The 15,349-nt window shown below is 52.9% G+C and overlaps 1 protein-coding gene across 1 annotated transcript in view; it reads left to right on the forward strand.

Annotated features, from left to right (window-relative positions):
* RPH3AL (rabphilin 3A like (without C2 domains)) overlaps positions 1 to 15,349 on the forward strand; it is a 141,131-nt gene that overhangs the window by 78,775 nt on the left and 47,007 nt on the right. The window contains 1 exon segment of the mRNA XM_044390830.3: positions 6,451 to 6,537. Within this exon segment, the coding sequence (XP_044246765.1) occupies positions 6,451 to 6,537 (87 nt within the window).

Consider the following 15,349-nt stretch of genomic DNA (forward strand, 5'->3'; position numbering starts at 1 on the left):
ATAAAGTCAGGACAATAATACCCACCTCCTAGATTATTATGAAAATTAATAAGGTTCTACATAAAACACCTAATTTGGTGCCTGGTGTAGCATAAGTGCTCAGCAAAGTGTATAAATGTTTGTAATATGTACATGGGTATCTCACCGATCCGAAGCCACTTGGCAGCGGGACCTAGGTTCCAGATACAGAATCTGTGGAGCCAAGTCCATCCCCAGCCCCTGCACTCTTGGCCCGTGGGGGCTGGTGAAGCCCCTCCAAACCTGGCTCATGTCTCCAAGGGTGAGCAGGGCTCAGCCTATGATCTGGGGGGTCAGGGACTCAGTGACACCATCTGGGAGAGCCTGGGGGATGAAGCTGATGATCTACGTTTGAGCCATAGTCAGCCACGAAGTCCTATCTCGTGCCTGTTTGCGTGCATGCTTTCAGCTTCTTGAACCCATCTGGACGCACAAAAATCCAGATCTGGTCAAAAAATGAACTTGGGGCCAGTGATTTCCCAAAGCATTTAGCATAGGCTTCCTTTAAATAGGAATTCTGCTTATCCATTGAAAATAGATTTTGACTTAGCACAGCTTGATTTACATTTGGGGCGCCATCCTTCCATATATTTTTCTGTGCATATATTGACTCCTAAATAGATACAGGCTCTCATACATATTTATGTGGTAAGGCATCACACTATGCATACTGTTTAGAACGTGCTTTTTAAATTTAATTTATTGTGAGTGTTGCTCCATTTCAGTACGAATACAGCTTTGCTGTGACTGTGTTCACTCTTTTTGATTTCCATCATCAGCATTTTTATTGCTGCATAGCTTTCCCCAAAACGCGGTCTCTCGCGCTGGCAGCAGGTGTGGCGTGAGGGGCGCGCTTGCGGGCTTGCTGCCGCCATGGCTCTGCGCAGGTGCGGCAGGCATTCGGGCGGGACCTGGCTGGGGGCGGGGGCAGGTCGACCGGCTGGCCCCTCCGTGGGCGGCGCAGCCGCGTGGGTCCTCACTAGGGCACCTCACCTACAAATCACCCTCGGACGATCGGAACTCTCGGGAAAGTCCTTTTCTAGATGAGTTTTGCCAGTTCATAAACTCCTCCGTTCGGTGGGACACTCACGGAGGACAAGGGGTCATGCCTCGTGCGTCCCCGTCCTTCCTAGCACAGAGCCTTACATCCAGTAGCAAAGGTTTGCCGAATTGAATAACCGAGCAGTTTTAGTGAGCCATTGTCAGGATTCATTTCTGCAGCGCAGCTACACTTTCTGGCTCCCTGCATGGACACTTGGGCGCATTTGCGTCTTTCTGCTTGACTGAGCATCGCAAACGAGGCTTTCTGTGTGATGACTGGTGATGCCGTGAAGCCCCCCGGGCCTGTCGAGGGCTGTGTGGCCGTCTCCCGCTTGCTAAATGCTCCCAGACCTCTGCTCCTGGGAGGTGTTGGAGTGTGTGTGCCCGGCGGTGTCACTCCTGCCCGCGCTGGCCCTGCGCCCCCTCCCTTCTCCTAACGCAGCGGCTTGGTGACCCCCACAGAGCATGGGTTCTCCCGGGGGCTCACAGTGAGGAGGTGAAGGCCTGGCCTGGGCGTAAAATGCTTGAGCTCGGTGCATGTGGCCTCACAGACCTTCTTGTACTTCGGCTTCTTGGCTGTTCTGTGGGAAGGTGGTGTTGGATTGCAGGGCGGGGGTTTCGGGGAGTAGGGGGGTAACCCAAGCGGCCCGGGTGATGAGGATGTTGAAGAGGGCGCCTGATCCGACCGTGGAGTGAGTCTGCACACACAGGTGGCCTGCAGGATGTAGCCCTGGGGAAGCAAGCAGAAGAGGTCATGTGGAGGGTGGGGGACATATCCCGCCCCCCCACCCCCACCCCTCGTCCGGACCCTCGGTGTCATTTCCTCTGTGACTGGGCCGGCCTGGATTCACGCCCCACACCCTGAGTGTGAGGCCCACCGGCCAGCAGTCCTACCACCTCAGACACTGCCCCATGTCCGGGCTCTCCTGTTGCCCTGCTGGTGAGCATCACGTGGTGTGGACGGGCTCGCACCCCGGCTTGTGCAGCACACTGTTTCCTGTCCCTGCGTGTCCCGTCTCCCAGACAGACCGGCACATTCTGGGAAGGACCATGTTTTGCCTTCTCAATGATACTCAAAGTATCTGTATTTATTCATTCATTCATTCCACAAATATTCATTGTGCTGGTCACTGGAAACTGGAAAGTGAACAGAAATAGACATGGCCTCTGACAGCCTAGCAGAGGCAGTGATAGTCACCGCAGAAATGAGAGTAAAAAGGCAAGAGGACAAGAGGAGGAAAAGAGGCACGAGCCTCTTGGAAGCTCGAATGGAGTAAGAGGTCAGGGAAGGCTTCCTTGAAGAAGTGGTGCTTTTTGCTGAGTTCTGAAGGATGCATAGGTTAACGATGAGAGAGTGTGGCCAAGTGTATCCCAGAAAGAGGGAGCAGCATATGCAAAGGTCCCGTGGTGGAAGAAGCAAGTGAGGACCAGGGACTGAAGGCAAGCCAACATGGCTAGATCTCAGAGCAAGGACAGCAAGGTGGGGGGGGGTGTGAACCGAGGCAGACGAGCAGGCATGACACACCATGTAAAAGCAGGTGGTCTTCATCCAGAGAACAACAGGAAGTCTCTGGAGGCTTTTAAGCTGGCAGGGACAGGAGAAATGACATGATTAGATTTGCATCTTGAAAAGATCACTCCTGCTGCTTTGCCGGGAACCAACTGGAGGCTGGCCAAAGTGGGGGTGAGGAGATGTGCTGGGAGGCCACGGCGCAGGCCGGGCACTGGAGATGACCGCAGTGTGGACCTGGGGGCGGGTGGGGGGGTGACAGTGCAGGTGAGATGCAGAGTTCTCGGCGATGGGTTGTTTGGTGGGAGTGAGGGAGGGTGAGGACCAAGGATAATTCTGGGTTTGGGCCTGTGTGATGGATGGGTGCTGGCACCCTTCGCTGAGACAGGTGTGCGGGAAAGAACTGCGGTTGTTGCTGTTCTTTACCACACAGTGTGCAAGCACTTTCGTGAAGCACCTCCCTCGATCCCCCCAACAGTGGGAGTCTGCCTGTTACCGCCATTTTACAGGCAAAGAAATGAGGCTCAGAGAAACAAGTCCAAGGTTGCGTCTGTATGCAGATGGCGCTTTCCTGCTCCAAAGCCTGTGTCCTGTGCCCTGAGCCACCCCCTCTGAGCTGGAATACATATTTGCAAAAGGAGGGCCTGGAGGGGAAGAAGAGAGAGCACATGCAGGCTGCAGGCCTGGAGCTTTGCCGCTTTTGCTCAGAGGCAGAAGCTAGACTATTGTTTAACGCCCACACAGTTCCAGGCTGCAGGAAGCAAGAGACAGCCAAGCCCGAAGCCGGTGCTCACTCCCCTGGGGCAATTCCGCTCAATGGAAGCCCATCTCAGACCCGGAATAAGGGACCACCCCAGGCCCCGAGACTGCCCCTGACATAATGGTGCAGTGTTTCCTTTGCACCAAGTCAATATCATGGCTGACTTGCCTTCTCTGTCCCTGGCTTTTTCAAATGCCACCTGCCTAATTTTATTTATTGGAACCTTGGAGCAAAGACCAAGCCCATAAGGAGAAAAGGCTCATTATTCTCTTATTGATCCAAGATTTAATAGAGCAGCGATTGTGTATCATTTGAACTGGAGCATGTTAACTTTTTGCTGGCTCGGATTCCCAAGCAGAGACACTGTAGGCCCATGAAGACGACAGAGAGGTGGCGAGAACTGGGGGCTCCGCCAGTGATGGCTGGTAGCCTGAAAACAGGCTTGTGCATGGGCTGGGGCAGGTGGCCTGCTGTGCTATCCTATCCCCCACAGGACAAGAGGCAGAGGGGACATTTGGGACATGCAAATGTCCTGCCCTCCAGACTGGGAATTGACCAACAGCCTTTGACCCAGCCTCTGGAGGGCGACTGATCCGTGCCACTCCTGTCCCCAGGCTGGGCGGGTCTGCGTCCCGTGGTCAGTGGGGAGAAGACAACACAGCTGTTCCGCGCTCTCTCCTAGTTTCTTGCATTGCCCCCAGCAGCACAGATGTTCATTCAACCAGATATTTATCGAGGGCATGTGCCTGCCCACACTCCCAGCCTCACTTCCAAGGGTTGGCTCCCGGAACCCGCGTTGGGCAGCTGATGAGCAGAGTGGCTGCTCCCCCATTCCCAGCAAAGCCTTCTCCCAGCGTCATCGCGCGTTGCCTTTTCTGCCTGTTCAAGAGGCATCAGCCACACTCCCGGGGACACGAACCAGCTCCCTGGAGAGCCATGGGCACCAGCGGGGCACCTGGGCCGGGGAGGGAGTTATCTAGCTCTCCTGAGGTCTGGAGGAAGGGAGCCTCCTAAATCCTGACTGTCCCCAGCTAGCTGGGGGACCTCGGGCAGTCTTGAACACTTCTGAGCCTCAGTTTCCTCATCCTTATAATAGAGATCCTGACACCCCCCGTTCCTACTTTGTCACCACGGTCTCAGTGCGTGGCACCTGCCATTGTCCAGTAAATGGTAGTAACTGGCCCTCTATCCTCTCGTTATTCCTCGTACCTTCATCTCACTGGGAGGGGCAGAGTGAGCTTGGAGAGCGAACCGCCATCCTACCCGCTAAGCAGTAGGAAAATCTCGCCTCGCTGGGAGGGCCACACTTACTTTCACACATGTACCATTTATACAGGATGGTGGGAATTAGCAAGGAAAACAGCCAACTGGCTTCAGGGCTTCCTTCCTCTCTCTTTACCTCCAGCAAGAAAGGCCCACATTGGGTTTTTCAGAGATCCACCTTGTGGGCTTATGGGAGCCCCTGTCCTCAGGGTAGAATGGTTGTTGAGAGGGGTAGGGAGAGTCCCCAGACCAGGTCAGGGATGGCAGCTGGGGGCTTCTGGGAGACAGGCCGCGGGCCCCTGGTGACACTAATCCCCAGCCTGTCACACATCCCAAACCCAGGCCTGGTACAGAAGTGGCCGTTCTCCTCCCCCTCCGAGGGACCATGGGAGCCCAGAGAGAGAAGAGCAGAGTAGCGAGCACTCCAGACAGCACTCGCTGACCCCTTCCCAGGTGGACTGCATCCCCAGACACCCCACGCTCAGGGCCTTCACAAGAGCGGGCAAGGGGCCCCAGCTGTGACTGGGATGGACTTCCTTCCAGCCCAGACAGACGAAAGCTTGAAGCAGGTTGCATTTTATTTGGAGAAATAAAAGTGACATTTCTCATACCTGAGTGTTGAATGGTAGCAAATGTCTACCCCCCCCACACACACACGCACAGTATCCGAGCTTTCCTTCTGCCGAGAGCCGGCTCCCGCCTCCTGCGGCGCTGGGCTCAGCCGCCTGATCAGGTGGTGACGACATGCTCTGGGAAGCCAAGTCGGTGACATTTCCCTCTCCGAGGAGAATGTGCTCCTTGCTCAGTTGGCAGCCTGCAGAAAAGACCATGCTACAGATCTCACCTTCCCTGGGCGGCGGGAGGCAGGAGAGAGCCCCCAGCCTGGCAGGGACCGGACAGCTTCCACGTGGTAGGATGGATCAGCCAGTGGGACAGCTCTCCGCGGAGGACGCGCGGCCGCTGGCTCGTACCCTGCCTGGGTTAGCCAGAAGCAGGTCTCAGCCCCACGAAGTCCCCCTCTGCCTCCCTGCGGATTTCCTCGGGTCTTGCCCACCCTCGCTTGTTGCTGTGTATTTCGGAGAAGCGAGATGTGGGTGCAGAAGTCAGGAATTCAGCAACACTGTAGAAGGAAAAACACTGCAGAAACTGGGTTCGGGCTACTTAGGCATCACGAGAAAATTACATAACGGCTCCAGAGTCAGACCTGAGTCCATTACTTACCTGCTGCGTGAACTTGGGCAAATTTTCCAACTGCTCTGAGCCCCGGGTTGCTCACCTGTGAAATGGGCCTCATACTTACACCGTAGGGTTCCCGGAATCATTCCGTGGGCTACGGGATGGTGGCACAAAGCCATCACTGGTGTTTCTCGCTAGATCATCTTCTCACCTAGTCAGGCACGCATGTGAGCTTTTTGTGCCGTTATATACAAGCGTGTGTGTTCTTTGTTGAGTAATATCGTGTCCTGCCCACGTTACCAGGTATCGACACAATCTGCTAAGTCAAGGCTACATCATGTTCTGTTCTGTCTGCCTGGATCGGGCGTTTGGGTTGTTTCCAGTTCTTTGCTGTGGAAAATGGTGCAGCCGTGAATGTGAACCAGCTTCTTTTTTTCTGTGACCCTAACAGAACGTAATGGGGGTTATATCGTGGCGATCCACGGATGGGTGCGTCCGTTGTGCCCCAAAGCCAGCTACGGATTTTAGGTGATCTGTGCCCTCTGAGTCACGTACCCTGCTGGTCTCAGGCAAACACCATTCCCTTGGAAGATGCCAGAGGGTTCCTTGGCGATCTGCTCAGCCCCTCAGCTGAGGAGGAAGCAGCTGAAGGGCTCACGTTCCCGTGTCCTCTCTCTTGTAGAAAGTCTGCACCAAATGCGGGATCGAGGCCTCCCCCGGCCAGAAGCGGCCTCTGTGGCTGTGTAAGATCTGCAGTGAGCAGAGAGAGGTAGGACGCCTGGGGGCGACAGGTGGGGGGGCTGGGGCGGGTCTGAGCACGCTTGCAGTTGGGGAAATTCGTGGCTGGTCGCTGGGAGGGCCTTCTCTAAATGCCAGGAGGGCCTACCAAGGATGGCCAGGGAGGGGGGGGGGGGGGCTGGCCTGCCTGCTTGCCAGTTCCACGGTGCAGAGGGGGCAGTGGGCCCTGGTTCTGCTATGCCTGGAGGCTGTGGTTTCGGTGGGAAGTCCCTCACCCTGAGCGTAGGTGCGGGGAGCATTTTGTGCGAGGCTATGGTTCTAGTAATAGTAATGGCTGTTCTAGGCCAAGTGTTTTCTACGCGCCCCGCTCTGCGCTAAGCGCTTTACGTATCTCAATCCGTTTCATCCTGGCACAACCCCATAGGCGGGTGCTGTGATTATCCCCTTTTACTGGTGGAGAAACGGAGACACGAGAGGTGAAGTAACTTCGGGCACAAGGCTAGTTGGTGGGAGAGCTGGAAGTCAAACACAGCCGTGGTCTGCTGTGATGATGCCACCCCAAGTCCGTTCTGGTACAAAGTTTCCATACTTGTAGTTCTGACCCCATTTTAGGAGAAGAAATCAAGGCTCAGTGAGTTCTCTGAGGCAGTCACAGAGAGGGGCTTGAGCCGCGTCTCCTAACCCCAAACCCGGGGCTCCCTTCACTGTACCAGGATCGGGGCTGAAACAGAGGATGTTGGCAGGCAGCTTCTCTCTGTGGAGGGTCACGGGGCAGGGATCGTGGTAACAGAACGAGCTGGGCACAAGCGAGCATACGCCTGGTTTTCCAGATGTGGATTTTTTTTTTTTTTTAACTTATCTCTCTTGGCAACTGATGTGGGCTTTTGATCCGAGGATCCATAAAAGGTCTTCAGTTACTGGAGATTTTCAGCCATGCTGTCCTTGAATATTCTCTCCTGCTAAGGCATGTCTCCTCTTCTGGAAATCCTGTTGGATACATTGTTGAGCCTCCGTCCATCCTCCAGAAGCTCCCAACAGCACACGCGCTTGCTTGCTTTGCTTTGCTTTTCTCTTTTCTTTTCTTTTCTTTTTTCTTTCATTCTTTCTTTCTTTCTTTTCTTTCTTTCTTCTGGAATACTTTCTGGGTAGAATCTTTAGTTCACTAAACGCTGGGACTATCTCCCAACTGTTGGTTTTGTCCTCTGTCTTTCTCAGTGTCAGCTTTCCTCGGGTGTCTTGGAATTTGGGTTTGTACGCTCATCTTGAGTGGGAGTCAGTCTGTCTGCCTGCCCACCACCTCCAGCCAGCTCTCCTTGCCGAGGGGTCTTGCGTTTCCTCCACCCAGGTCCTGGGTCCCCACCCCCACGCCCCCGCCAGTGCAAAGCCGTGTGTCTTGGGTTAGTGATGGGTAGTATGTCTGCAGTGACAACGGGATCATGCCCAGAGCTGAGCATCACCGGCTTGGGCAGGGAGGCCGTCTCTGCTTTTTTCAGCCTCCTTCCCCAGGTGGGAAATCCCTTTCCCAGCTCCCATTTTCAGGGGCTCTGGCTGTGGTGCCCCATCTCTCAGGTGGCACTTTTAGTCCCCGTACCCAGGAAGGCTAAGCTCCCAGCTGCCTCCACGTGCTTCTGGACCCAGAGCTCAGCAGGCTGTGCCTTCGGCCCCTCAAAATGGTAACGTTTGGAGTCTCTGATCCTTCGAGATAGATATATATGTAATATATCGTATTTTTAAACACAGCTAAGTTTTCTTGCTGTTTTTAGAATATTTTCATCTGTCGCAGCTGTGTTCTTGGAACAGGGAAGGTCCTCAGAGTATGAACGAACATTCTGTCTTGCTTGGAGTTCTCCAATTTCTCACGCTGAAAATGAGGTGAAAGCAGCAGTTTGCCAGAGGAGCTGCGGGAATTCAGCAAGGTCCTTAAAGCCTATAAAGTGCACAAAAGGTCTGGCTTGGAATAGGTGCTTCGTAATGTCAGAGGCCTCCCTCTCACCCAGCCAGAGCCTGAGGCCCTTCCGGTCTTCGGGGCTCCCTTCTGAGACGCGGGTACCCACTGCCATGAGAGAGGAGACTCCTTCCCAGGGCATCTGTGGCAGACACTTAGCAGGATGAAATGACGGTCACCCCCAAGCCGTGGGAGGACAGAGAGGAAGGAGCTGTCAGGGAAAAGGAGGTGGAAGAGGAATTTAGCAAACGTAATGACTTAGCGGAGCACTCTGGAGGCAGCTGCCCCTGGCCAGCCCCCCTCCGGTCGCCCTCACACCCCCCTAACCGTCCTGAGCGGCCGCGTGCAGGGCCCACCCCTGGCCCATCCTAATCTCCAGAGCGCTCCGGTGCCCAGAAGAGTCCAAAATAGCTTAGGATGAATTTTCTTATCTCTTCTAAGGCAAATAGTATAAGGCTGTGCGGTATGCTATCAGTTTGTCCTTGAACTTCTAGAGCCCCTACGACCTAGCAGGATCAGGAGCGCTCCCGGTGCCCCCTCCGCAGCTCCAGGCGCGGCGCGGGCAGTTGGGAGGTGTGGACGGCTGTGACAGTGCGCGTCTAGGAGGCCGCGGGCCTGGGGGGGCCACCCCCAGGTGCTGCGTTTTCCCGCCTGCCTTGGGGGTGGGAGAGTGACAGGGTAATTGGTTTCCTCATGCCTTTTTGTCTTAGAAAAAATTATCTAATCACAACAGAGAGATAGTTAAATAGAAAGAGCATTTAAAATGTCGTTTTAAGTGCCACACGGAGCTGGTTCTGCGCCCGTGATAAAATGTGGAGTTCTGTCCTGCGGCCAAAGCCACATCCTGACGGGAGAGCCTGAATCCTGTGATGGAAACTCATACCACTGTGCCCAGACGCTCGGACCTGTCTCTCTTTTTGACGCTTCCCTCCTGTCGTCTCTGGCTGTAACTGTCCGGATTGTTTTCTGGGTGCTGGTTAAAGGTCCCTGGGGCTGTAAGGTTGGCGCTGCTGCCTGCTCTGGGAACTGCACCAGTGCGGCGACCTGAACTTCAGCCCCGATCGAATGCCTTTATCCGCTGGAGCACTCGACATGTACTTACCGAGCATCTTCTGTGCGCCAGGCAGAATAGCTCTTCTCCGGGGAGACGGAGACCCCAGACGTCGTAAATCCTGCCATGTCACAGATGGCGACGGAGGGCTCGGGGTAAAGGGGAGGGTGCTGGGAACGCGGGGGTAGCTGCTGTATTTTGTGTGGCAGTCAGGGAAGGGCTCATGGATGAGATGACATTTGAGCATATTATGTGGCTCTGTGATTGGACAGTATTCCGAGAGGAGGGTACAGTGAGTGCAAAGGCCCTGAAGCAGGTGGTCCTTGGTAGGTTTGAGGAACAGCCCGGAGGCCGTGTGACTGGAAGAGGAGGCCAGAGACGCGGCAGGGGTCAGAGCGTGTTGCTCCATATAGACCGTTGTAAGGACTTTGGCTTTTGCTCTGAGTGGAAGGGGGAGCCCTTGGAGGGTCTTGAATAGAGGAGAGACGTGACTTGAATCCTCTCTCTGTTTTTAAAGGATACTCTGGCTGTTGTTTTGAGAATAAATTGTGTACTATAATGTCAGAGTCAGTAAGATGGTATTTCATCTCTCGTAGCCAATATTACCCCAGATATTTAAGTTCTTAGCTGTTGTTACTCTTAGAAGTTTTCATTTTAATTTTTTTAGATTTTTAAAAATTTATTCATTTGAGAGACAGTGTGTGAGTGAGAGCGCAAGCAGCGGGAAGGGGCAGAGAGAGGGAGAAGCAGACTCCCCGCTGAGCAGGGAGCCCGATGTGGGGCTCGATCCCAGGACCCTGGGATCATGACCTGAGCTGAAGGCAGACACTTAACCAACTGAGTCATCCAGGTGCCCCTATTGTTTTTATTTTTAAGTAATCTCTGTCCCCAATGTGGGGCTCAAACTCACAACCCCAAGATCAAGAGCTGCACGCTCCACCCACTGAGCCAGCCAGGCGCCCCGAAGTTTTCATTTTTTTTAAACATTACATACATTTTACTCTTTTCTGATTATGAAATTAATATGGATTATTGACATTTACAGTGTATCAAAAAGCATAAAGAAATACACACCCCCAACTGAAAATCTTATGATCCCAGAGACAATCAGTGCTAACATCTTGGCATGTTTACTTCTGATCTTTTTTCTGCCTTTTTTCTCTGTATTGTTGAACCTATGTTTTAAAATTGACATATCGGGGCGCCTGGGTGGCTCAGTCGTTAGGCGTCTGCCTTGGGCTCAGGGCGTGGTCCCGGCGTTCTGGGATTGAGCCCCACATCGGGCTCCTCCGCTGGGAGCCTGCTTCTTCCTCTCCCACTCCCCCTGCTTATGTTCCCTCTCTCGCTGGCTGTCTCTCTCTCTGTCAAATAAATAAATAAAATCTTTTAAAAAAATTGACATATCATAAGTAGTTTTCAGCATAATCAGTAGCTCTTTGTAAACCTTCTGTCAGATGGCTGCTTCTGCTAATTTAGGACATCCAAGCTATTTCCTTTTTTCCTTCTTACTAACAGCCGTAGCATGTATCTGTACACAACTCTTTGCCTACATTCTAAATTATATCCTCAGAATGGATTCTTGGAAGGGAAAAATAAACACCAGCTTTTATGTTCCCTCTTTTCTTATAGACCTTTGAGTTACTACTTTTGATTTATCCCATAATTAGCTGGTATATAATTTTATGTAATCGTAAATAAGGGCACATGGGCGGTATGTTTTCTGAGTATTTTGCTATCTAAATAATAACTCTTGCCTTTATTTTTTATTTTTTTAAAGATTTATTTAGTTATTTATTGAGAGAGAGGAGGGGAGGGGAGGGGCCGAGGGGAAGGGAGAGAGAGAATCTCAAGCCAACACCCCGCCCAGCACAGAGCTGGACTCAGGGCCCGATGTCAGGACTCTGAGATCATGACCTGAGCCAAAATCAAGAGTCAGCCTTTTAACCAACTGAGCCATCCAGGAGCCCCAATAACTCTTGCCTTCATACAAAAAAGACAACTTGACCGATAGAATTGATGATACTCTTTCCCACTCTAAATTCTGTGGATTTGCCCCTGTTGTCTGCCAACCGCATGTGGAAAGAATCACCATGAGGGAGAGTCAGCAAATTAACAACTAGGATTGGTGTCCAGAGAATGGGAGAAAACAGAGAAACTAAAAGAGATACAAATATGTTTTTTTAAATTAGTGAAGTAGAAGAGATAAGGAAGAGAAACCACATCAAACAAGCAGGACCTTTGAAAAACGAACCAGCAGATTTGAAAAAGAACCACTGAACCGTTTTCACTTCTAAAAATGAGAAATGTTATTAATACATTTAAAAACGCAGTTGAACTGAACTTTGGTAATTTTCTAGAGCAATAAACCTCGTCATTCCTGTTAACAGCCACACGGGTTTCCTTATCATTTGCTTCTTGTTTTTCATTTTTGATCCCTGGTTGGTACTCCCAACAGCCTGGAGTTCCGAGTCCCTATTTCTGCTGTACCACCTGTCGCAAATATGTTTTGGGGACCGCACAGTACTTTCCAACTTGCTGCCATGTGAGCATTGGATCTCCCTGCTCCCCACCCCACTCCCGTCTCCATTCCCCCCTTGAACAGGCACACTCTCTAGTCACTTCCCTGATTTCCTTGTTGGCAAATTAATAAACTCGGACGTGGGTTCAAGATTTAAAGAACCAGAAGCGGGGGAGGGCGCCTGAGTGGTACAGCTGGTTGAGCGTCTGACTCTTGGTTTCAGCTCAGGTCATGATCGCAGGGTCTTGAGGTCAGCGTCAGGCTCAGCACCGAGTCTGCTTGGGTTTCTCTCTTTCTCTGTGTCTCTCCCCTCCACTCTCTCTCTCTCTCTAAAATAAATAGATAAATCTTAGAAGAAGAAAAAAAGGAAAGGAAAAGAAAAGAAAAACCAGAAGGGGGACTGAAGCAGCCCTCAGTAGGCTGGTTCAGTGGCACATCAGGCACCACCGGAGAGCCCCGAAGGGGACCTCGTGAGCCGGAGGACTGTTTTGAGGGTGCAGCTGAGCCTCCGAGGAGATGAAGCCCGTGAAGGCAAAACTGAGAAAAAGAGAAGGCGGGATGACAAGATACAGTGCACAACAGAGAGTAGTTTTCACGGCAAGCACAGACATGGGGGAGAAGTCGGAAGCCAGACTTTGCTTTTATTCCTCTCTGCGTTACCTGGAGGTGTTATTTATATACGTATAGGGAAATTAACAGTTTTGTCTGGGCGTGCCTAGGTCATTTTGGTCTTTGTCTAGAACAGGCATACCTGGATCTTCGACTCCAGAAAGCGTGTCAGTTAGGTTTTTGCTTATTGCTTTGTTCTCAACTATTCTTGTCTCTTCTTGGGGCCACTTTTCATTTGAAGGGTGCATTTCCATTCTCTGTCTTCTGTATCCATGCTCTTCTACCAGATCATTTTCAACCCCCCCATTCTGAAAAACCTTAAAGCTTTCCTTCCCCATCACTGATTCCTTTCTTGGGGAGGGGGTGTGACGTTGGAGGTTTCCCGTGTTCGTCTTGGCGCGTGTGCCCGGAACGTGCCCCCGGCCACCTTCAGACTCTGTGAGTGCTACAGACTCAGGGTGCACCTGGGGCAGCACGGGCGCTGCTCACAAGCCCTTTCCTTTGTCCGGGATTTCGCTCCACGGAAGGGGCACCGTGCGTCTCCTGTGACCTGGCCTTCTGGCCATCGGGACTAGGAGGGAGGGAGAAATCTGCAGGCCTCCTTTGTTCTTCCCGCCTGTCCCTGCTCTCCCACTGCTGAGCCTTAAAGAAGCTCACCTTCCCAGATGCCGCTCACGATGCCAGCTCCTTCCCACACCTGGTTCTCTTCTGGGAATCTGTCTCCCAGCGATAAAGACAGGGTTGGGAGAGGAAGGACAGCTCCTCCGCGGCTCCAGAAACCCCCAGACGGCTGTCCAGGGGCTTCGGACCCTTGTCTCCTGATCCCCGCCAGGTGGGCCAGTGATGTGCTTCCCGTCCGGCCCACTCTTTCGTCAGAGGGGAGACCAGCTGTACGTAGGCTGACCGTCAGAGTCTTCCTTTGCTGCTGTCCTTGTGCCCTTTCTTCACGCGCTTTCCTTTGTTAGCGCAAGGTTAGGAGGGGGCTGCGTCAGGGGCTTCCAAACACATGACGCTGCAAGCCGGAAATTATTTCATTTCTTGTTTAGCCTTTAATCCCGATTCATTAAAAAAATACAGTGACTCACTCAAAGTTATACTGTAATCCATGGAAAAGTTAATTAGACTCTAAATTCCCCAGGATTCTAGAAACTGTTCCTCTAGCCTCTTTTTAGAGGCTGTAGCTTTGGAGTAAGTCTTCTTTGAGGATGCAGGCAGTCTCCGAGGGGGCTGAGTAGAAAGGGGAGAAGACCAATTTGTAAGCAATTGAAAGCTGATTAATACAATTAGAGCGTTTGCTTTGCCTTCCCAGTTTCGCTCTGCATCCTGATTGTAACTCAGCGGAGTCCGGGGCTGCACGGACACTTACTCTGTTTCCTGCAGTGCTCTGCATATAAAAGGTGCTTGGGAAATGTTTGCTGATTGAAAGAGACGTCTGCAAAAAAGGAAAGCCAGTTCCCTGTTCAGATCACTTCAGAATGTTTTCCCAGTAGGGTGTTTTTTATTTCCCCGAAGTCTCATCACAGCTGGCCCTGGCTGGGGTCCCACATGGATGCCCATTGGTTCTGTGTCTGTATTTTCACCTCCTGGCCCCTCTCTCCTGTTTGTTGATTGACTGAAAGAGGAATTTTTGAAGTAGGAAAGTGGCTTCCCACGGTGGTCTTTAATCATCTCTAAATTGGGGTGCCTGGGTGGCTCAGATGGTTAAGCATCTGCCTTCCACTCAAGTCCCAGGATTGAGCCCTGCTTGGGCTCCCAGCTCAGTGGAGAGTCTGCTTCTCTCTCTCCCTCTCCCCTGCTTGTGCTCTCCTCTGTCTCTCGCTCACAAATGAATAAATAAAATCTTAAAAAAAAAATCATCTCTAAATTGCCTAGCCTGGAGAGGGTCCACCTTGGCACAGGCCTGCAGGAGGCCAGGAGAAGCAGGGGCTTCCTCAACTGCAAGCCAGCGCCCGTGGGAAGCGGCCGCACCAGCCGAGCCCAGCCCCCTGTGGCATCTGCCTCCCAGGCGGGCAGCCCGCGCTGACTGCAAGCTGCCATCTGCTTCCCCACGCTGGTTCTCTCCCGGTCCTGCTGTTACTTGCAGTTTGGATTTTTGCTGCAAACAGCTTTGCCAGAGGGCCCCCTCCGGAGGCCCATGAGTGCGCTCAGGAGTGGGTGGCTGGCACTCGAGCAGGCAGGCGGGCGGCTGCTTGAGGGCCCCGCCATCTGCGTCTGGCTCTGGGCTGCTGTCACGGCGTCCCAGGGGGACCCGGATGGCCATACTTCCTCAGTGTGTTGGTCACCTCCCACACTCCGTGGCTCTGCCAAGCAGACCGTCAGTGCAGGCTCCTGGCCTCCCACACATGTGGAAGTGGCAGGAGGAGTAGGGTCCTGGGGCCCACCAGCCCCCCTTCCTCCTGTGGGGGGGGGCAGAGCCGTCTCCCACCCATTTCCCTGCCCCTTATTTGGGGTGCCTGCCTATGGCTGTGTCTGTGCACTAGAGAACTTTCCTCTCTGAGATGCTACCCAATCCAAGAGGACTTTCTCACCACCGTGCTCCAGTCCACTGGCTCCGTTGTCCTGCCCGTGCGCGCCGGAGGAATGCAGTCCGGCGTTGAGTACGGATGTTAACCGAGCACCCGCTGTGGGCCAGACCGCGAATGTCTAGCTTCAGCCTCTCAGGAGCCTGGTGAGGCACTCATTATTGTCCTTGTGTGACAAATGGGGAAACTGAGGCTTAG

This window comes from Ursus arctos, unplaced genomic scaffold (assembly GCF_023065955.2).
Source record: "Ursus arctos isolate Adak ecotype North America unplaced genomic scaffold, UrsArc2.0 scaffold_24, whole genome shotgun sequence".
In the NCBI taxonomy this organism is placed as follows: Eukaryota; Metazoa; Chordata; class Mammalia; order Carnivora; family Ursidae; genus Ursus; species Ursus arctos.